Below are 24,386 nucleotides of genomic sequence, written 5' to 3'. Positions count from 1 at the left end.
TAATACTTATGGCTTATATTGGGCGGCATGGTGGCACAGTGGTTAGCACTGCTGCCTCACAGTGCCAGAGACCCGGGTTCAATTCCCGCCTCATGTGACTGACTGTGTGGAATTTGCACATTCTCCCCGTGTCTGTGTGGGTTTCCTCCCACAGTCCAAAGATGAGCAGGTCAGGTGAATTGACTATGCTAAATTGCCTGTCGTGTTCGGTGAAGGGGTAAATGTATGAGTGGGGAGAAAGTGAGGTCTGCAGATGCTGGAGATCAGAGTTGAAAATGTGTTGCTGGAACAGCGTAGCAGGTCAGGCAGCATCCAGGGAACAGGAGAATCGACGTTTCGGGCATAAGGCCTTCAGCCCTTCCTGAAGAAGGGCTTATGCCCGAAACGTCGATTCTCCTGTTCCCTGGATGCTGCCTGACCTGCTGTGCTGTTCCAGCAACACATTTTCAGCTCTAAATGTATGAGTGGGTTGTGCCTCGGCGGGTTGGTGTGGACTTGTTGGGCTGAAGGGCCTGTTTCCACACTGTAAGTGATCTAATATTTGCAATCAAGAGACATACCTCAATAAAACATATAATCAAGAAAGAACACACTCTACTCACTACTGCAGACCTACTGTAAGGCCACACTTAAAAATATTCACTTATCTGTTTCTCTGCGGTGACCTCTCCCGAACAGATTCCTCCAAGATTAGTTGTGAATTTTATTGTTTGTTAATTTTTCCAGACGCACTCCAATGTACAGCAATGCATGAATTCAAACAGCAACAGTGGGTTTTTCTCTCTCTCTGTCTCTCTCCTGCATGGACCTCACCATGTGCTGCCTTTGTCTGTTCTTATCCCTTTTCAACATCTTGTTGTTTTGACTATTGTTCTCTCAAAAGTTCCAAAACAATGCAACAGCTTATAAAACAGTAATTGCTGCTCCTGGAATTTGAGGAAATCACCTCCAACACCTAAAGTACCTCAAAAAAGGAGCAGCCTGTTACAGACAGAAATTTTTCCCGTCCTCCACCTTGGATTATCCAGAATCAAAATGGCCCTTTGTAACAGAGGCATGTGAATCATATTAGAAAGCCCACTCCCTTGTAAATACCACCAAATTATACTAAGCTCTGAGACCGCTTTTCATGAGCCTTGTTATACTCCTAATTTTCCCTTCACTGTTGCAAAATGCAGTGAACCTTTGCAATGTATAATCACTGACAATACCAGTACTTTGGGCCATGAGATATGGATCTGTTCCCTCCACTTGGCTCCACAATTATAGTAAAGTGACATGTGTCACTGCTGATGAGGGTCTTCGTGCCACAAAACTAACCAAAAATTAATGCATTGCCAACAATGTTTTTGGAGCTTCAGATAAAATGTCCCTCTTTGAGTTTAACTCTGGTTAGGACAAAAAGCTTATCCATGCTGATAATCTAGATTGATTCAACAGTCTGCATTACAGTGTGGAAACAGGCCATTCAGTCTAACAAGTCCACACTGACCCTTCGAAGAGTAACCCACCCAGACCCATTCCCCTACCCTATTTCCTATATTTACCCCTGACGAATGCACCTAATCTACACACCCCTGAACACTATGGACAATTTGGCATGGCCAGTTCTCTTAACCTGCACATCTTTGGATTGTGGGAGGAAACTGGAGCACCCGGAGGAAACCTACACAGGCACGGGGAATATAAGCAAACTCCACACAGACAGTCGCCCGAAGCTGGAATCAAACCTGGGTCTTTGGCGCTGTGAGAAAGCAGTGCTCACCACTGAGTTATCATGCTGCCCCACTGGGGAAGCATTGCATCACACACAGTCAAATTGTGTCCATGATGCATTCTTCAATAGAAACATCATCCAGTTTTTTCAATTAGTCAAAGTCTGTCCGAGCACCATAGACATTCAACAAGTCAGCTTTCATATAGATTTATGTCATAAAGTTCATTAAGTCATAACTGTTCTTCACTATTCAGCTTCTAGTTCTGAGAACACTGCCCTGCACCACAAGAGCCCTCCTTTTAAATCAACTGGTTTGGGCATGTTCTGAGACCTCTGGGGCAAGTGGGACTTCAACACCAACCTCCTGACCCAGGGCCATTACCATTACACTAGAGGACCATCTACACATTTTAATAGAATTGACTTATTAATTCCCAACTCTTGTTAACCGTATTATCCTTAATTCCTATGTATTTATCATCCTCTCAACAAAATTAGATGCTAATCTTTTAAATAACCTCAAAAAACAACCAAGTATTTATTAACAACACCATTTGATTATTTCATTTTTGTGTGAATTAGTTCAGCGGTTTATTCGCTGTATATTGAACTGCCCGAAGTATTTTATATTTAATCAGCAATGTTTTTAATTTCTCCTCAGGCAACTGGAATACGACTTGGTATGATGGCAATGACTGTTTGCACTTTTGGGGTAGCTTTAATTCTTGCATTCATTTTTGGCTGGCAGTTAACTCTTCTCATCCTGTGCTGCATCCCATTTCTTGTTGCTGCAAATATTATTGCAATGAAATCAGTTCTTGGGCACGCATATAAGGATAACAAATCCCTCGAAGAATCTGGAAAGGTGAGAATTTAGCTAGACATTCTTACTACATTTTTTGATGCCCAAGAGGCAAATGTTCTGATTACATGTCATAACTTCAGGCAATAATGTAAAATGAGCATTTAGATTAGATTCCCTACAGTATGGAAACAGGCCCATCAGCCCAACAAGTCCACACCGAACCTCTGAAGAGTAACCCACCCACACTCATCCCCCTACCTTTACCCCTGACTAATGCACCTATCACTACGGGCAATTTAGCCTGGCAAATTCACCTGGCCTGCACATTTTTGGATTGTGGGAGGAAGCCCACACAGACACAGGGAGAATGTGCAAGCTCTACCTGAGGCAGGGCTTGAACCCAGGTCCCTGATGCTGTGAGGCAGCAGTGCTAACCACTGAGCCACAATCTTGCCCCATCGCCCAACATCAAAGTCCAGAGAACTGTTTAATTGGTGACTGAGCCAATGTCGTCTATTTTGCACAGTTGATTAAAACCAAAGCTTCTTTTGGTATTTCTCACCAGCCACAATTTTCCCAAGTTAAAATTGTAAGCAACTTTATAAAGAAAAGGCTAACACTGATAGAACAGGGCCAATCTATTTTGTGTTAGTGATTTGGTGATGCATTAAAATGTTTTTTCTTCCATATTTAAAATGTCTTTTCATTGATATTTACAAGTTGAATCAACAAGTGTATATTTTTATTGGATATTAGATGGGAGTGTAAATTAAGAAACTAAGAGCACAACCCCTAACACTTCCTGTCCATTAAAATTTGAAATAGGAAATTATGGGATGTAATTTCCAACATAATCTCTTGGTGGATCTGGACCTCTGAATAGAAATTATCCTTTTTTTCATTACTCCGAGCAAATACAGTACAAATAAACTGAATATTGTTTTCAAATGATAACAACAAAATAGTTCTACATCCTGTAGGTCGAGGAGACATAATTTAAACAATCTGCCATTCCTTGCCTGTTTCTCTTGTATAAATGATTTTGCATAATTTATCAGAGGCTCCAGGAATCACAGGAACATAATACAATTGGCTGTTACTATGCTACACATGTATTAACCAATAAAAAGTTAAAGGGGTTAATGTGATTTTCAGTCTCTCATATATGCTTTGTTCTGGTCATTTGCAATGTATTTTTTAAACTGCTCGATGCCACATCTCACTGAGATTTGTAACACTTAGTAAGAAATTAGAAAAATAAATATTTACAGAATATGTTACATTGCTAATATTTGAGTATTTACTAAGAGCAATATTTACTACTGCATAATTCACCACATCGTCAGTGCACTTTATTAGGAATGTGTGGCTAAGTATATGACCATAAGACATAGGAGCAGAAATTAGGCCATTCAGCCCATCGAGTCTGCTTTGCTATTCAATAATGACTGATAAATTTCTCAACCCTATTCTCCGCTTTCTCCCTGTAACACTTGATCCCTTGATACTCAAGAACCGATCTATCTCATCTTAAATATACTCAATGACCTGGCCTCCACAGCCTTCTGTGGCAATGAATTCCATAGATTCATCACTCTCTGGCTGAAGAAGTTTCTCCTTATCTCTGATCTTTAAGATGATCTCTTTTATTCTAAGATTACTCTAGATTAAAACATAGTAATTAGATATGTTAATATTCCATGGCAAAGAGAATCAGATTCCTTTGAGCAGCTTTACTTATGAACTAATAATTTAATTATTTTTGCAGGTTGTGTTTTTATAGATATTCTGAATTGATTTTTTGTACTTTTATCACCAAACTAAACATAGTCTAAATAACTTGTAAACATTCTTTCCCCTTTCGAAAACAGAATTGTTGTGAATTCAGGTGGATTCCTCAGAATGGCTTCAGATACAATTGAGAACCTCTGCTTTAGAGAATAAAATTTTGAATCTTTTTTTTAAACTTCATTACTGAAAACAGACTTTGTTTGTTGTTCTGGTTATATTTGATTCAGTAAATTGTATGAAATAGCAATCTTTGTGATATTTTGTTTCACTTCCTCTCAGATTGCAACAGAAACAGTAGAGAACATTAGAACTGTGGTATCTTTAACAAGAGAAGATGTTTTTTATAAAAAATACATGGAACATGTAGATAAACCTTACAGGTACATAGTTTTCCCAAACTTATTTTAAATTGCAAACATATTACATGCTGAGTCTATGATTGAAAACATTATACCTAGAGCAACATTTTAGTAGCTCTTTTTATAAAAGATTTAAAGCTCCCATGCAGTCTTTAGTCTAAAATGGGAACATGGGTGTCCACAATGCATATTATATGTTCAGACAAAATACTTGTTTTTGATCCATGATTCCCCCTTATCAGAAACCAGTTCCTCCAATTTGCTATTTTTTTAGCTCTGGAGAAATTAACCAATCCGAGATCCAAAGAATAATCCAAGGGGAGCTTGTTTTCTCCTTTCTCACCAAGAATAAAGTGATCCATTCATTAACCATAGCAATTATTTCCCTATTATTCTATGACATTTGTGGGTGGCACAGTGGTTAGCACTGCTGCCTCACAGCGCCAGAGACCCGGGTTCAATTCCCGCCTCAGGCGACTGTGTGGAGTTTGCACGTTCTCCCCGTGTCTGCGTGGGTTTCCTCCAGGTGCTCCGGTTTCCTCCCACAGTCCAAAGATGTGCAAGTCAGGTGAATTGGCCATGCTAAATTGCCAGTAGTGTTAGGTAAGGGGTAAATGTAGGGGTATGGGTGGGTTGTGCTTCGGCGGGGCGGTGTGGACTTGTTGGGCCGAAGGGCCTGTTTCCACACTGTAAGTAATCTAATCTAATCTAACCATAGCAATGATTTCCCTATTATTCTATGATAGCCTTCACAATTGTTTTAAATTTAACTCTGGATTTTTTAACACTACACATTTTCAAAATGATAGTTATTTAAATATAAAGTCAATGAATATATTGCATGAACCATATTTTCACTGATTCGCATTGTAAATAAGATGCCAAATTTTCTGAGCTATTTTATGATTTTTGCAGAGCCGCACTTTCAAAAGCTCCATTCTATGGCTTCAGTTACGGTTTGGCACAATGTTTTGCATTTTTTGTTCAAGCTGCAGTCTTTCGATTTGGAGCATGGCTCATTGTAAATTGCTTCATGGTTTTTGAGGACGTGTTCTTGTAAGTAACTTTATAAAGTAAAGCCGTTCTTATGATCCTAGCTGATGGTAATATTGGACAGGTTAGATCCCTGAGTGAAATCTGGGTAAACAGAACATTAGATGAATTTTTGAGGTTGCTTACTGTGGGGATTAGTTGCTGAATGTATTCTCAAGAGGCTGCCAATGTTTCCTAACAAAAGAACACAAGTTTATTACACAAAAGAATAAAAAATATGTAAGTCAGTTTGAAAAGGTCTTAATGTGAACTGTGTAACAAAGCAAAGCTTTGTATTTGGTCAACAGTCTATCCAAAAACAATTTGCATGCTGATTGTGACATACTTTACTATATATTATACAAAATTATTCAGAATGTTTTGAAGCATGATTGATCATCACCCCAAAAAAAGCAGTAAAATAATAACCATGAAGATGACAATATCCTATTACACTATTGATGTTATTCCTGTAGCCACTGCTGTGTTGTCCCATACAACAGTTTAGGGCTTCATATAACATTCCTTCAATATTTTTGTTGATTAGGATATAATATCTTGGAAATGAATGAAGGGGCTGTTTAACTGGATGGTGTGAATAGTGGCAAGAGGTAGTGTGATAAGCTACCAGAACAATGTTCAAGTTGAATGGCCAAGTATACACTTGCAGACTCTTTTCTTAGAATGTGTCTGAAAGCGGAAATTAAATCTAATTTTTCAGGCTGTGTTAGTGAGCAATTAAAGCCTGTGTGTTCAAGCAATCCCTCTTTTGACAAGCTATGCAGTTAATCAACTTTGCTTTCATTACTTTCATTTAATTTTTAAAATTCTGATACAGTCTGGTCTGAGTGGTGGGATTTCTGAGGCAACATTGATTCTCATTTGTGAACAGTGATCAATTTGTGATGAACTATACCAGGAGTACTGTGTAGTTTTAGTCTCCTTACTTGAAAAAGGATGTACTGACACTGGAGGGGAAACTGAGGAGGTTCACTACATTGATTCTGAAATTGAGAGGCTTGGCTAATAAGGAGAGGTTGAGTAGACTGGGATTGTACTCTTTGGAATTTAGAAGAACGAGGGAGGAATCCTATAGAAACATCTAGAAATATGAAGGAAATAGATAAGATAGAAGCAGAGAGGTTGTTTCTACAGGCAGATGAAACTAGAACCAGGAGGCATAGCCTCAAAATAAGGGGGAGCAGATTTAGGACTGAGTTGAGAGAGAACTTCTTCACCTAAAGGATTGTGAATCTGGTGGAATTTGCTGCCCAGGGAAGCAGTTGAGACTATCTCTTTCAATGCTTTTAAGACAAAGATAGTTTTTCGAACAATAAAGGAATTAAAGTTGAGTCCATGAAAAGATTAGCCATGATTTAATTGAATGTCGAGTAGGCTCAATGGCCAGATGGCCTACTCTATTTCTTATGTTCTTATGAGCTGCTAATAGTTATTTCAGCTGGAATTTGGAATGGGAGCAACTCTGGTTTATTTGAATTATGCTCCAAACTCTGATCCCTGAGGCAAAAAATAAATGACTTTGCCCTGCAAAGAAATCTCAGATTTTTGGAATTTTGTGTTTTGCTTTCTTTGTCCCAGTTATTATGATGGCACAGACCAGGCATATCTGAATGATATATGTTGGGATCTCTTGGCAATCCTAGTACACTGTTTATATATAATTACCTGTCAAGCTTAAAGTTCCGTTGAGGAACTGACCAACATTTGGGACACTCAACTTCCCACACTGGAGATGTGACTCCACTCCACATCAAGGAATACTCCAACCACTGGCACCTGATTTCCCCACACGACTAAACCTTTGCCATAAAGCCAACCCACAACCCACGGGCATTTGACCATATTCCCTAATGCGGTCCAACTTCACCCACCTCCTGACTTATCTTGCAGCTCCCAGGCCCCTCCTGATAAATGGATGCCAGTCCTGCCAACCCCTGACAACTGACCCACCATAATCAAATCACCCACTTAACTGCTACCTGTATTCTCCACCAATCTGCTACACAAACCTTCTCACCACCTGGCTAACACTCTATCCCTTACCCACCTGGCACCCTTTTCCCTTAGGGTCCATGCAGTTGAGCTGTTATCCACTCTGCACCCAGCCCTTGGACTCTATCCATGTGCATCTGGCTGCCACCCATACTACTTATATCTCCAGAACCCTATCCCCTCATTCACCTGTCAACAGATACACTTGGCACCCCTTTCCCTCACCCACCAAGGCACCCTACACCCTTACATCCCTGGTACACTAACCCCCTCAACCACTTGACATCCATTATTTTATCTGCCTGTCATGCTACCCCATTAAATCTTGCAAAATTCATTCCTCTCTGCTTCTCTCGTTTAAACAAAAGGGGTGAGTGTTGCACTCCCTCCAATGTATGCTACTGCTCCATCATCACTGAGCTTGTGTGAGAGTGGCTGCCTCTCAGCTCCTGGTCAACACCGTTCACATCTGTGACCAGAAAGAATAGAATATGGCAGCTATTGTCATAACAATGATCTTTGCAACAGCCCACTGGAAAGCTGCCTGTATGGATTGCTGGACTACTCCTGTTGTGATCAATCTTGCATCAGAAATCCGACCAAAATTGTTAGAAGTTGGCAACAGTTGGTCTAATCTGGTTTAGATATAGGGATTGCAACCAGGTCAGAATATTTCAGACAAGTGTCTTTGTCCATGATGTCTTTATTTGAATTATTGCAGAGACAAATCACATACATTTATTTCCACAAGGGATGCTATGTTAGAAAATTAGAAATCGGCAAAAGAAAAAGCAACAATTGAATAGTTTGCCCAATTCTGGTGAAGTTATTTCATTGCAAGCATGCTTTTCCAAAATACTAAAGAGAATAAAACTATTTCTAAAATCTGTTTTTAATTAATATTAGGGTTTTTGCTGTCATTGTATTTACTGCTATGAATTTGGGACAAGCTTCAACTTTTGCACCAGACTATACCAAAGCTAAAATTTCAGCACAAAAGATATTCCGTCTTTTAGAAAGGAAGCCACTTATTGAAACTTACGATGAAGGAGGAGAAAAACTGGTAAGTAGCAAGCAATTGCATCAACCAAAACTTATTTCAATAAGTATTAACTGTCTGTTATATGCATGTTAATTAATTCTACAATTTTCATGGTGCATTCTTGGAATTCTATCTTCACCTCTAACTGTAATTTTTTTATTAACTAACACTCACTGGAAATCCATGGGCCACCACAGCTAACTAGAGAATTGTACTTCCTGCATCCCACTTAACTATTTTCCCAGTTTCTCCATCTCTGTCACTTTTTCCATACTAACAATTCTGCTGTCATCCCTGATTCACCTCTATCTTTCCCAGAACCATGACAAGATTCATCTTTTCCTCATCTTACCCCGCAACAGCATCTCTATTCAACAGATTATCCTCTGCCAATTTTTTTCCAGCTCCAGTGAGAAGCCACCAGCAGAAGACATCTTCCCTTGCCAAAGGGACAATTTTCTCTCTGTGATACCCTGGTCCATTTCATTCCCGCTCCCTACAGCACCTTCCTTTCCTACAGTACTTTTCTATGCAAGCACAGAAAATGTAACACCTTCCTTTTACATCCTCCTTTCTCACCATCCAAAAGCCTGAATACTCTGTCCAGTATTTGCTGCTCACAATATGGTCTCCTCAATTTTGGAAATGTTAAACACAAACTTTCTGCAGAATACCTCCACTCTTTCTATTGGAGAGACCCTGGGCATGAATTTCTGCTGCCAGAGGAAGGGAGAATAATGTGCTAACTCATTCAGGAGAGTGAAACTTTAATGGTTAAGACTCTCTCCTCAAGGCGAGTCAACGTTCTTGCCATCAAGAGGTAAGAACCTAACATGCAAGTATCCGTGTCTCCTTAATGGCACAACTCAGTGGAATTAACTTTGCCTTCCCATTGACTTCTGCTCAATCTCACACTTCAGATGCTCATCTGCGTTCAACAAACACATGCCTGGCAACTTGATCTTTGACCTCCAGGTACATTCCCGGCCTCTTCTACATCTAGCAAAATGTTGTGTAAATAAAGCAAAGAACTGTGGATGCTGGAGAGCTGAAACAAAACAAAAATGCAGAAATTGCTGGAGAAGCTCAGCAGTTCTGGCAGCATCTGTGGGAAGAAAGCAGAGTTAACACTTCAGGTCCACTGACTTCATTAGTTAACTCCTTAGAAAAAGCGATGGTTATACTGAACCTGAAATTGGGAGAGGTTGAGGCATGGGGAAAGGAGAGAGTTGAGTAGACAGTTAGATGTGGAGCCCATAGAGAAAGAGGTATACAAAAGGGGTAGTTAAACAAGGATCTTGTAAATAGCAGAGTCGAAAAGGGTGACGCTGGAAAAGCACAGCAGGTCAGGTAGCAAGCAAGGAGCAAGAGAATCGACATCTCAAACGCATGAAAGGCTTAAGCCTGAAACATCGACTCTCCTGCTCCTTGGATGCTGCCTGACCTGCTGTGCTTTTCCACCATTACATTTTTTGACTCTGATCTCCAGCATCTGCAGTCCTCATTTTTCTCCTATTGTAAATAACAGGTCAGGGCAAGAGAAAAGTTGAATAAGCGACAAAAGGGAATAAGAGTGGGAGAAGATGGGTGAGCCACACAATGCCATTCATTTCATGTGACAATGGACCTTGGAGTATGCGAGACTGAGTGAGCAATCATTGTCTCTTCAGTGGTACACGAATACACCTGGTCTTCTGTGATCAGCTCCATTGCCCACTCCTCAAGGTGGGTAAGGATCTTCACGTCCAACACCTCTCTGTCAATCATGTCCTTCTCCACCTAATTATGGGCCAGTTTATTCTGCAATGAAATAAATAGGAGGATTAAACGTGATATCACTGGGGGCAGGACAAGTTGGTGAGCCATACCTGGTAGGTGCGGAGGTCGGATAGTCCCTTCTACAGTTAGAACTTTAATCGGTCAACTTATGCATGTGATACGCAGGCTTACAGATTGATCCTTTAATGAGATGCCTGTGCAGTGGAAAGTCAGACAGAATGATGCCCTGTGAGACTTACACTCATTTTTATGGAGTGTGGCAATTCATTCATTCTCTTAAGCACTGCAGTTGGTTATGCTGGTGGGTACTGGTGTCACTCCTGACTCCAGGCTAGATGTTCTTGCTGGGGAGGCCTCCTTTTGCCATCTCCCAAGAAGAGGACCTGCCTACTTTGTCTTCCTTCCATCCAGCAGCACCTGTAATGAGGGGTCACGAAATTGTCAGCCAGCTTCTGATTCTTGATGGCGTCTTCACTAGGGTGGGAGTGACCCTCAGATTGAATGAAAGCTCCTGGACTTCAGTGAGTGATGTGTGTCAGCTGGTTCTTAAATACAGTACCCGAGTTTTTGATCCTGCTTTCCAGCCCTTTATGATTTATGGAGTAATTTGCTCAATTCCCTGCTTGCATAGAAAATGAGATGTAATCCTCTAATCACATGAGATAACCCACCCCAGGCTAAAGCAGAGCTTTAGCTCCAAGATGGAAAATCCCAGACCCTAACAGTCCTCTCGATTCTCTCCCTTGCCACCACTCTGATCTTTCTTGTTAGGCCTATGCTGTGCTTCGATAAATCGCAATGCAAGCTTTTGACTTGGTGTTTAAAAGTCTTTCAGATTGAACATGGAGCTCAACAGTTCAAGATCATGTTCTTCACCTCCATTTTGTGCCTTGCTTTTTGCTGTTTTGACTTTTCAATCACTTTCTTCTTAACTCCTTTACATTCATATAGCTACTATTTTGCCATTGACACCTCATCTGGACACCTCAATAGTTTATTTACTGGTCCCATGACTTTGGCTCTCCTCTTTGATTTAATTGCTTTATTCTTTAACTCTCCTGCCCTGTCAAAGAATGTTTTCTTTTTCTTTTCTTCCTACTCTCCCCTTTTTGCATACTCAAAACCTGTACATGTGAAACTTTTCTTGGGGTTCTCATGAAAGGTCACAGGCCTGAACCATTAGCTCTGTTTTCCTCTCCACAGATGCTGCCTGACTTTGAGTATTTCCATTATTTCTGTTTTGCTTTTATAACTGTATAATGTCTTATGTAAATGAACTATTAAAGATTCAGTTGTCTATTAAAGTCAGCAATGTCATTGATTGTTCAATAATAGCATCTCATCTCTATTTAATTATCATAACTATTGCAACCTTTCTCCTTTTGCAGAGCAAGTTCGAAGGGAACATTGAGTTCTGCAATGTGAAATTTGCATACCCTACACGACCAGACATACAGGTCCTGAAAGGTCTGAACGTACAAGTTAATAAAGGCCAATCTCTGGCACTTGTTGGAAGCAGTGGATGTGGAAAGAGCACATCGATTCAGCTACTTGAGAGATTTTATGATGCTGTAGATGGACAAGTGGTAAGAGTCAATTCATAACACTTAAATTGTCATCCATCAGCTCAGCAGGAATGTTGAACATCAAATGAATTCACTTCATGGTCATTACTTCTGAACTGACCTCTTTGCTTCAGTCACTTTTATCCCTTTCATTAGCAAATTAATCTTGACATTGTCTATTCGGTGCCTCCTTAGTCCTCTTTGGCTGATTATTCCATGTACCTTTGCAGGTAAGTCCATAAAAGGGTCCATCCAGCAGTTAAAATCATCGCAGTTATCACTCCTGAACCTTTTGAATTAAGGTGACTCTTGTCCAAGCTATGTGTTTAGAAGATAGGTTGGTGATTCACACATTGTCACTGTGTCCTTTTCATGAGCTCATCAGCTGTCAGCAACTGCTGCTGTCAACCTTTCGAATGCACCAGCTCTCCCAACCTTATAACAAGAATACATCTCTGACTTCACAGTATTTTTAACTGAAATGTTGTTGGCTTGTTATATCCTGTTTATTCTTTCCATCAGTGCGAGTGCAATCCTTGTATTCATCCAGAGTTCTCATTCACTGACACTAACCATTCAAGATATACAAATTTATAATCAAGTAACCTGTCTGCTCCTATAAATGAAACATGGCACCTTGAACAGAGAAATGGAAAGGTGCTGTTCTCCTGGAAACAAATCCCAGTCTTCAAGAAATAATGATGATATGATGCTTGTATCTGTACATTTCATAGTTTTTATTGACTACAGTACATTATATCATGCTATTATGCAAGATGAAATCATTTTGGAAGTAAGTGTGGATTAAAACTACTCTTCTTAGAATAAATTAATTATGTGTATAGCAATCAACAAAATACTTCATGCACTTTTTCAGCATGTATAGTTTGAATTCACTGCATCATGTCATTGTGTTTTCCAGTTGGCAGATGGGAAAGATATAAAATGTCTTCCCTTGTCATGGCTGAGACAACAGATTGGAATCGTATCCCAGGAGCCCATACTCTTTGACTGTAGCATTGCTGAAAATATACAATATGGTGACAACAGCAAAACTGTAACTCCGGAAGAAATTGAAGAGGTTGCAAAAACAGCTAATATTCACAGTTTCATACAAAGCTTAACTGAAGTAAGTCCATATTTACATTGGTTGTCTTTTTAATGATGAGGCAGGCACAAAATCCTTAATATTTTAATACACTGCTACATATTAAATAATTTTCTGTGCAAACATACACAAGTATATGTACATAATTAAGAGATTAAATCTAAATGATAGAATTTGTAAGTGCCTGAAGTTTTGTGCTACCAAATGAGTATTTTATAGTAAGTGAATTACTAGCATAAATGTATTTCTGTTGTTTAATTGATACAGAATCATTATTACACGCCTTCTTTGAAAACAGATGGATGAAAGTGTTATTAATTATTTATTTGACTTGATTAAAAGAGGGGTTTTGTATTTATTTTTGAGATGTTGTTATTGACCAGGGCCAGCATCTATTGGGCATCACTTTGTACAAAAGAAGGTAATTGGGAGCTGTTTTCTTTAAGTGCCTTTGGCTGTAGGCAGACCCACAGTGCTGTAATGTAGGAAGTTCCTGGTTTTTGGACCAGGAGAGAAGGAATGGCAATGAAGATCCATGTCAGAATGCAGTGTGGCTTGGAGGAGAACTTGCAAATAATGGTGTGTCCCTGCATCTGTTCCACTTGCCCTTCCACCTAGTAGTGCTGACAAGTTGGAAGGTGCCTCAAAGGAGGCTTGAGTTAGTACAGCATCTGTGGCAGAGATTGAAAGTTAAAGTTGGTAGATGGGGTGCCAAACAAGTGGGCTGCTTTCTCCTTGATGCTTCTTGACTAGTGTTGGAGTTGCAACCATCAAGCCAAGTACAGAGTATTCCATCACTGTCCTGGCTTTTACCTTGTGGAAGGTGGGCAGGCATTGAGGATTCAGAGGGTGAATTACTTGCTGCAGAATTCCTCACCTGTTCTTGTTGCCACACTATCTATGTAAATGATCCAGTTTAGTTTCTACTCAGTGCTAATCCCCAGAATTTGATAGTGGAAGATTACGTGATGTAACACAATTGAACATCAAGGGGCAATGATTAGATCCTCCCTTGTTGGAAGTGGTCATTACCTGGCACAAATATTACTTGCCACTTATCAACCCAAGCCTGAATGTTGTCCTGTTCTTGCTACAAATGGACATGGACTGCTTCAGCACCTGAGGTCATAAATGGTTTTGAACATTGTGCAATCATCAGCAAACATTTCTACTTCTGACCTTATAAAAGAAGGAAGGTCATTAATGAAGCAGCTGAAGGTGGCTGGTCCGGGGACACTTCCCCGATAAACTCCTCTGAAGGGGCTGACATAATTGGACTTAAACTAAAACAGCCAGCTTCCCTTGTGCTAGGTATGGCTCAACCACCTATGAGCTTTCCCCAATTCCTAATGACTTCAGTTTTGCTCAAATTCTGCTTTGATGTCAAGAGTGGTCACTGTCAGCTCACACTGGCAGAAAGCTATGGTTCAAATGGTAGCAACTGGATTCAAACTCTAAAGGGTTTGTGTTCAAATTCCACCCTTGGCTTTGAGGGTGGCAGTCTGGATTGATACTTGGACTGAGGACGCGATTCTCTGTTAGAGATAATGGAATGAGTTTTTCCAAAATTTGGCCTAATGTTGATTTCAGTGATGGGCATGGAAGGTTTCTCTCCGTGAGCTCTCATGTGATTATGTGACGCTCACCTTAAGCATGCACCACACTTCCACAGAGGTGTTCTCATGCCATCTTGTACCCAACAATAGTGCAAATATGTTCAGCTACGAGGATGGTCTGTGGTTTCTGCCACCAGTGTCACACTTAAACTCCAGCTGAGCACTGGTTGGAATGCTGCAAGCCAGAAATAGCCTTTCATGGTTCACATTTGTGAACCATCACACCAGAAAAGGCCAATAGAGAAATATTGGCACCCCAGTTTGCTGATGGGAACCCAGAGATCCTGCTGGATGGAATAGTGGACAGGAAGGATGTCATCTTTCCTCACATCTGCCAGAGGAGAGCAGAGCAGCAGAACCTCCCCAGTCTGGTCTGAATTTGTCACCTGGGTCAATGTGGTGTCCATGGTAAGGTTTGCCCAGCTATGCAAGGAGAAGGTTAATGATTTTCTGCACTCCACAAGTTATATGTCATTATCTTCTCTCTTCTAAACTCACTTTCACTCATAACTCCACTACTGTGCCCACCAAGGTTCATGATTGGCCACTCCCATTATTAGATGTAGGATCTTCCCTCAAACACACCCCATTCCCCCAAAATCACTAACCTAGCACGCTCTGCCTCACAGCGCCAGAGACCCGGGTTCAATTCCTGCCTCAGGCGACTCTGTGTGGAGTTTGCACATTCTCCCCGTGTCTGCGTGGGTTGCCTCCAGGTGCTCCGGTTTCCTCCCACAATCCAAAATAAAATGTGCAGGTTAGGTAAATTGGCCATGCTAAATTACCCGTAGTGTTAGGTGAAGGGGTAAATGTAGGTGAATGGGTCTGGGTGGGTTGCGTGTCGGTGTGGACTTGTTGGGCTGAAGGGCCTGTTTCCAAACTGTAAGTAATCTAATCTAGCACACCCTCGTTGACTTCAGACACCTTACCAACTTGCTCCAGTGCAGCAGCTGTACCAGTCACTTTCATCTCACTCAAATTCTGACCTTGTTTCTTCCCAGAAGGTAATAGCCCACCACAGGGCAGTGAGGAAAAGGATGGGTAGTGGGCTGCCTGAAAATCAACTGCTCATCTGCTATGCAGAGAGAATTCTCACCTTACCATGAGAGGACCATGATTGCTGATGTGGTGATGGTGAAAGCTTTATGCCTTGCTGACCAAGAATTGTTGTCAAGTGCTGTGCTGCTTTCCCAATACCAGCATTGTGAATGTATTCTTAACATACCTGAGTTTCAAACCCCATTTCACAACCCATTCCCTAACTTGCTTTCCCCCCTCACAGCCCCCACCATGAAGAGACCAGCCTTTCCTGCCAACACCAGTTCCACCACCTCAGCGCCTTGTGGCACAGACCCATCAGAGGATGTACAGGAGAGGATGTCTCCTGCACAGCTCAGACACTGACATCTCAATGGGTACATGAGCTAGGTTAGAGGTGGGAGGATGCCCTGGTGAGCATATTACTGGCACGTCTCTGTAGATAGCCAAGGAAGAAATGCCCAATTCACTAGCACCGTGTGGACTGCTGGAGTCCAGGTCCCTGCTCAGTCTCAGGTCAGAGAGGATTGCATGGTGTTGGCCATTAATAACTTTGTCAACATGAGCAAATTGACAAAGGAGCAGCAGCAACCCTTTTCTTAATACTAGGGAAGCTAGAGCAAAAGTTGGAAGAGTCCACCAATATTGTCTGTACAATTCTGGCTTTGGCCTATTAGCAGACTGGTTAGTGGCTGCCATGGAGAGCCAATAGAATGGTCATTAGCTGCTGGAGATGCATGCAGACCTGCACTTCATCACTTTTGCTGTTGGTGGTCAACACCAATAACAAGGTGACAGAGGGATGGAAGACTTTGACCTTTCTCCAGGTGAACCCCTTTCTCACAAAGTGACAAGGTAATGCCAGTAGGCATCCAGCAGAAGAAGGCACCTCATATAGAAATCTCTCAGGATACTCAAAGTGTGCCCAGGTAGGTACCCATCCTTATTGCCCACCATGTTTTAACCCTGTCTGGAGGATAGCTAATTTTTCCTGATGGCCCATACAAACATAAGACATTGCCATGATTGAATGAGGGAGCATCAGATATTGGTTGCTGGAGCTAATATTTATGAAACAACAAGAAAAACAAAAAGAATAAAGTGGTAAGGTGTATTTGTGGTTGGGATTAAATAGGGGATGCTTTCCTTTGCCGTAATCGTATAATGGTCGCTGCAGTTGATGGTGTTATTCTGTCAGATAGTGAAGGTGATACTTTTTCTGATGAACATCCTCATTTTCTTACACTAAACGATGCTGTAGCTCTCTCAGATCTTCATCATCCATCACATATCATGGTTGTAACTTTCAGTTGTCATAGATAAACCATGCAAGGAGCGCTTCATCTGGACAGTACTGCCACGGCCTGTGTAAGCATTGGCAGCTCACCGGAGGCCCCACTGGAAGAAGGTGTTGCATTGCGCACACGCTGGGCCTCATGTCGTGGCATTGTGACTGCTTCCTGAAACTCCAATGTTGCTGCAGATGACACAGTCTTGGTGTGGTGTCCTGGGACATCCTCATTCAGTGGTGCAACAACCCCTCTCTAATCTGAAGGATATTCCACCAAAGGAGAATGACCATGGGACTCCTGCACTTTCTCCATATCAGGAAGGCACCTTTTGAAGGAAACTTTGCACGATGTGGCTGCTGCAGATTGGCTGGAGGCTAAAAATAGTTCTGGGTTTCCAAATGCATGAGTTCCTCATCAGTTTCTGTGGATGTTCACGGTGGAACAAACATAGCAACAGCTACAGTGTCAGGATCCATGGGGGGGGTTGGTTCCAAAGAGCACTTGTGAGGAAAATCAGAGATAAAGCAGCTCATTATAAATTTAATTTAGCTAATTATTATGTGGTCATTCAGCAGTTGCAATACACACAAATACATTTAAACATTATCCTACATAGATTAGGTCTACATAATGTAGGAGATTGCACACACACTCACACTCTCACTCTCTGTCTCTCACTCTCTTACACATACATGCACACTCACTCAGTCACTCTCTCTCTTTCTTATTCTTCCCCCCACCACTTGCAATTTGTAATGATCAGTGACATGGCTACTTGTGGCCAGGGTTTTTAATTGACATAGTTTCTCACTTTTGATTCCAGGTACCTTTTACCCGTACTGTGTGAGCGCCTGATTAATGCCATTGTCCTTGATGGCCATCAAATTTCTCATATGCTGAGGCCACTTCCTCACACAAATAAAGTACAGTTACTCCATTCATTCTGAGTGTGCTGGCAGCCAACATTCATTTCTGTTTCACATTTGCAATTCATATGGGGATGAAAAGTAAAACAGATAGCACTTCATGGAGTGAGTTGCAGATTCAGCTTGTCAGTGTAGCTGGCCCCTCAAAGCTTCATGTTCCTTTCTGCCTTGGTTTGCTGCCAAGCCCAAGAGGTTTGAGCTTTCCCACAGTCCCACTCAAACCTTTTGTTTAACACTTTACTCTTGTGCTTTCTTTGGCTTTACAGCCTCCCACCCTTATATGTTGAGTTACTCCCATTCACAATTATTATCCCCTCTGCATCCTAGTATGCTGCTGCCTCCAATTCCATAGTTGGCTTCTCCAAAGTTCTTACCACACATTGGCCTCTGATAGTGATCCCTTGACTTTCAGTGAACATAGCTCCTGGACTGGCCATGACCCAACCCCTTAATTAAGTTGGACGGTCAGCTCTGATTAATGTTGGATCACACCCTGACTGATCATTGTGCAGCTCCCTGACTGACTTCCTGCTAATCCCTGGACTGGTTGAACTGGGTTTACAGGACTGACTGAACTGTAATGATGCAGAACCCTTGACCTTGACGGTCCAGTGGCTAACAGATCATTGTACAATTAATACTGGAAAATGCCTGTGACTAACTGTGGCAGTACTGTCTGACCGACAACAAACCCTCAGACTTGACGGAGGACTACTTCCATTAATCCTTGAGACTTGGCCACTTGATTGAAGCACATTCCTTTTATTTACTGTGTAAGCTGGTTTAGGTTCGACATTAATGTAGCACAATGCCATCCAGCAATCTGTCCATCCCCTTAATTGATCATTGCTGGCAAACATGACAAGTTGCCTGGTTTGGTCTGCACGAAAAGGTAAGGCAAGTACTATGAGCCAGCAAAGCTACAAGGTAAGGCACAACAGATGACGTGATCATCCATGTAGGTGCAAAGTCAGTGAGTGCTAAGAAAGCAGTATAAAAACTCTGAGGTATACCACGTTTTGATGGGTTCCTATCCTTGCGCACCAAGTAGCTAGGCAGCAGCAATGTAAAGTAAGATATCAGTGAATTCCAAAGTGCAATATTGAAGTGCTCTGCTCATATGTGAGTGTGAGATGATAATGTGCTGAGATTGTGCTTGATCAAAGCTGAATTCTGTGGATGGATAGTGTGAGCAGTCACTGTCCATGGAGTGTACCCTGAGATGTTGGGGAACGCTGACCAAGCTGGATTCTAAGAGAATATGGTTAATGTCATTTAGCTCCTCTCCACTAACCAGAAAAACTGTAACCTGCATATAACTGGGCAAGATTTGATAATCATGAGATGTTAATGCATGCAAATCATGGCTTTGCCACTCACAGTGAGATTCCCAATGAATATTGAAACCTTGCATAGAAAATCAGGCTCTTTCTTCCATTTCTCCAATATTTCCACTCTCCTAATAGTTTCCCAACTGCCTTGCATTCTCCATGTCACTCAGGGGATGGTGAAAATGCCACCCACTGTTTTTTTGGATGAGACCCTAAGTCAAGGCTTTGTCAATCCTCTTGGGTGCATGTAAGGATTCCCAAGGCACCACTTTTGAAGAACAGTAGGGCAGTTATCCCTACTGTCCTTGGCCCTGGCTAATATTTATCCTTCATTCAAAACAAATAATTGATTGCCTGATTATTTTCACATTAGATGGAGCTTTCTGTGTACAATTTGGCTGTTGCGTTCCTACATTACAGCAGTAAGCACAGCGACTAACTTTCTTGCCAGCAAGAGATCCCATCAGATCGAGCACAAATCATTCCCTATGATGCTGAGTGGCAGGCTTCATAGTACAATAAGTTCGCCTTCGAGTTCCACACAGCCTTTAGCTATTGATACCTGATAGTCAGGCATCCACTGGAGTTGGAGAGAGTCTGTGGAGATCTTGCTGTACAACAATAAACGCCTGCACCAGCATAAAGCTGTGTTTTTTTGCGGGGGGCAAGAATTTTGGGGCATCACAGAGTGGATCACCTTGGGGAGACTACAGTAAAAAAGGTGGCTGTGTTGCAGCCACATTCATACCCACACTTACCCCCCAGATAGGGGTAAATAGAGAACCCCCCCCCCAATTCCTTCCCAAGCTGCAGGTAAGCCAACCTCATTTCCTTGGAGCCACTTCCCTATTCTTTTTAAAACAAAACTTTCATTGGGTTTTGCCTTTATTCCCATGGTCACAGAAACAGGCCCAGAATAGCCACTTTCCTTACCTGGAAGGAAATTGGGTAATCATTTAATTTATATCCAGAAATGCTCTGACACTCTAGCCACTGTCTTTTCACCCCAACACCAAATCATGCATGGTATTTTTATTTCCTTTTATTACCCACCACCAGTAAACGATAGGTAGTAATCTCAGTGGTGGATTGAGGCCCTTATTTATTTAGTATTGTTATTTAATTAGGATTTTCATGTGCCTTAATTGGTGACTGTTCAGGAAGGTCGCCCATAGACATTTGCACCCTGAACTGGTTTGCTGAGAAGGCAGAAAGGGACGGTTAGCTCGGCTACATTATTTGCTCTTCCCACCATTTCTCCTATCACTCTGAGGAAAGGAAAACCCTGTCATACAATTCCAAGAAATTTCATTCATTGGAAGCCACTTTGGGATGACCTACAGTCGCAAAACATAAACTATTAAGTGTAGTCGTTGCTTTTAAGGGTAAAACAGTTTTCAAGTTAATCGGGAGGAATGCATCTGCAAACAGAATCTGACACAGTGTTCAGTGGACACAAGGCAAATGATATATGCACTATGTCATTGTCTTTGTGTTATTCTATTCATCTGTTAGCCAATTAGTCAAAAAATTAATTATTAAGATGGGTAATTTTGCCACAAAATGTGATACAGGCATCACTAACTTAGTTTTTGGAGGATTAGCTTGATTAAATTGCTGGAAAGTCAGAATTCAACAATATCTACAGTTTTTTGTCACAGTTTGGCAGTAGATTGTTTTTTTTCTCACTCTCACCCAGAAGGTCACAGAAGTTTCCAGAAAAAAGGGTACAGGATTTTTAGTCAGCTATGGAAGGACAACACTTACCTATAGCCTCAATTAAAGCTGTCAACAAAGATTTAGTGCTATCTGAAGCCATGGTTTTCTCTTTTTCCCAACAGCCACTTAAATTTAGCACCAGTTCAAGGGGATATCCTGGTGTGCAGCAGCTGTGATGTTAGCAATCAGATAAAAAAAAACTTCATAAAAACCAGTTCTGAGGAAGGGTCACTCGACCCGAAACGTTAACTCTGATTTCTCTCCACAGATGCTGCCAGACATGCTGAGCTTTTCCAGCAATTTCTATTTTTGTTTCAGACAAAAATACTTAATAATTTTTCTGTTTAATTGAAATTTTCTTTCACTCAATAGCAATTAGATTTGGATTAAGATAGAAGTTCAAGGAAGGAAAAGTTTAAAATTATTTTCTTTTAGCATTAAGGTGAAATTTGATACCCCACCAATTTAAATTAGCTTCCAAGACAACTGAAGGTGTTTAGCAGCAATTATAAGTTTTAAACATCATTGAAAATTGAGCTACACCACTTTCAACAAGGTGCAACTTTTTCAAACACTTCGCCTGTGAGACTAACAATATAAGAGTGGAACTTCTTATCCATTCATAGATTTCTATTAATTACAGTTTGGATTTGCATCCACAGGAGGAACATGTAACTTGTATTTTTTTTCTTGCATTATTCAGACTGTCAAAGTTTTGGCAGTTCAGTGGAATGAAAGTGACAAAGGCTGACTGTTTTATAGTCACTACTGCTTTAGCTTCTTGTGTCAAACACTACTGTGACCTGCTCTACGCGTACCTCATGTTAAATATACAAATAGACTGGGTTCTTGTTGAGATAGATATCTTGAAGTTTATTAGCCATACAAACTATTTACATTGATATAATATCTTAGACTTATCCATGGTTCTGTGCTGACTCATGCCATTGTTTATTGCATAGACATAACTTTCTGTGTTGACTCTATTGCACTGAAAACATGACTGAGGATGAGACAGGTACCTTTATATCTGAGCATCACATGGTGTGATGTCATGTAACTGATGAAGTTACACTGCCTGTCTGATCTAGAAACTATGCAATAATACAAAACTGCCACCACCACAGAACCTGCCACGATCTGCTCCAGTTCATCTTAAAGAGATAAAAGTTGAAGGCCCACCTAGAACTTTTGTCAGGTCACATTGCATATGTACATAGTTCACTATTCATGCACAGAACATCTAAGATCTTCTCCCTACCTTGCTGTTTGGAACTTGGTATCTCTGTGTGCATGCAGCCTTCTGAAGAAATGAAGAATATTTAAGTTATAATACATATGTGGATACACTGCACATATATGAATATTCCACACCTGTTGAAGGAGATATTTTTGTGCCAAAATGAAATAGATATAAATTTTGTTAATGAACAAGCATTTCAAATAACTTTGACAATACAATGGTTCTCATGTGTTCCATTGCAAAACAAATCAACATACTGTAATATATTTAATAATTAGTTGGTTTCATTGTTTTTTCTTAGTTTTCTCATCAGTTTTATAATTATTTATTATTTATAGCAGATCCAATTATCTCAAATTTTAAGAAGCAAATGCATTGAAATAATATCAAAAAACTTATTCACAGGGCATGATGTCACCAATGGGCAGCATGGTGGCACAGTGGTTAGCACTGCAGCCTCACAGCGCCAGAGACCCGGGTTCAATTCCCGACTCAGGCGACTGACTTTGTGGAGTTTGCACATTCTCCCCGTGACTGTGTAGGTTTCGGCGGATCGGTGTGGACTTGTTGGGCCGAAGGGCCTGTTTGCACACTGTAAGTAATCTAATCAATGCACTTATAAAGCCAGTGTTAACATTTGGATTGTTAGTCACAGATATTGTTGAACTACCCAAGGAATGTTTTCCTCTTTACTTGTTTGTGACTGTTACAAAGAGCAGGTTCTGCCTCCAGCCTCTTCTCAGCTAACTGGCCATTAATTGGTGACAGGGCAGATTGTATTTTCCTCAGTGGGCTCCCTCAATCTTTCAGACATCGGGATTTGGATCAGGAGCCAGGGAATCAAGTGCCTTGAATAATTTAGCCTGAAAAGTGATCAGTGCTTTGAGTGAACTTCCAGATAGATTTGTGAATTCAAATATCCTGGAATAATTTAAGACACATTTGGATGCAGCAGTGTGGGAATGTAACATAAACGAGTTAAGTTAGGCCAGATAGCTGCCTTCATCTGTAGGGATCTTGTTATCATTCGATAAAGATTGTCAATAACTATTGGTTACAAATTCCCTCTACTGTGTTAATTTAATGGATCTCCTTCTGTGGTAGGGGTACAACACCCGAGTTGGAGATAAAGGCACACAACTCTCTGGTGGTCAAAAACAAAGGATAGCCATTGCACGAGCCCTTATACGTAAACCAAAGATCCTACTCCTTGATGAAGCAACATCTGCCCTGGACACTGAAAGTGAAAAGGTTATAATCTTAATCTATCATCTGTATCATTGGGTAACATGTAATTATTTTACTTATATTTGAACAGATTAAATTTTATGTAGTTTAAATCAATCCAGCCTCAGGGTATCTTAGTTCTTGACGGTAAATGAACTTGACATTGCAATATTAGAACTAAATTTTCGATCCTGGTTAGTAGCATGAAGTCTGAACAGTGCTCTGTACTAGAAACCTAGCTTGAAATAATGGAAGTTGAGGTTTTCGATTTGAGGAGGATAAAAGTTGAGAGTCTTGCAGGTGACACCAGAAAACCTCTGGAGGTTGTTTTGCGCAGGGCAGGGCTGAGTAGAAAGCCTACATCAGTGTGCTGGCACTTCAAGGTAAGGGGACAAAAAAGCAATCCAACACAGATTATCCCTCTAGTACTCATCTCTCAAATTGAACACACTTTCCATGCCGTAACATGTGATCTCATACCCACAACTCATCCCTATCCATTTCATAACCTCCATACCAGCCTCACTCTCAATACCCAGGCCTACAGCCCTTCATTCCTCCATGTTAAACTACGCCCTCCACTCTCCCCATGCTCTTTATAGCCCCTACACCAACTTAGTACCAATTCGTACCACCCATTCTTTCTGTAAACCACCCATGTCCTTACATCCACTGTGCTAATTTACTCCATATCCTCCATGGACAGACCTCAGGATTTATGCTGAGATGGGGAAAACAAAGTGCTTTTGTGCCTATTAACTAACTGTCTACAAAATACATTAC

At 41.0% G+C, this 24,386-nt stretch overlaps 1 protein-coding gene across 5 annotated transcripts in view; it reads left to right on the top strand.

Moving 5' to 3' along the window:
• Positions 1-24,386, top strand: part of abcb5 (ATP binding cassette subfamily B member 5) — a 101,289-nt gene that overhangs the window by 73,226 nt on the left and 3,677 nt on the right. For all 5 annotated transcript variants that reach the window (XM_087987085.1, XM_087987084.1, XM_087987087.1 and 2 more), the window contains 7 exons: positions 2,379-2,582; positions 4,593-4,693; positions 5,588-5,728; positions 8,624-8,780; positions 11,927-12,124; positions 13,026-13,232; positions 23,481-23,627. In XM_087987085.1, the coding sequence (XP_087843211.1) occupies positions 2,379-2,582; positions 4,593-4,693; positions 5,588-5,728; positions 8,624-8,780; positions 11,927-12,124; positions 13,026-13,232; positions 23,481-23,627 (1,155 nt within the window). The remainder of the gene's footprint in view (positions 1-2,378; positions 2,583-4,592; positions 4,694-5,587; positions 5,729-8,623; positions 8,781-11,926; positions 12,125-13,025; positions 13,233-23,480; positions 23,628-24,386) is intronic.

The sequence above is a fragment of the Chiloscyllium plagiosum genome, unplaced genomic scaffold, assembly GCF_037043375.1.
Source record: "Chiloscyllium plagiosum isolate Xiang-an unplaced genomic scaffold, Cpla_swu_hap1 HiC_scaffold_5, whole genome shotgun sequence".
In the NCBI taxonomy this organism is placed as follows: Eukaryota; Metazoa; Chordata; class Chondrichthyes; order Orectolobiformes; family Hemiscylliidae; genus Chiloscyllium; species Chiloscyllium plagiosum.
The sequence above is the reverse complement of the archived record's forward strand: the minus strand, read 5'-3'. Positions and strand labels throughout refer to the sequence as shown.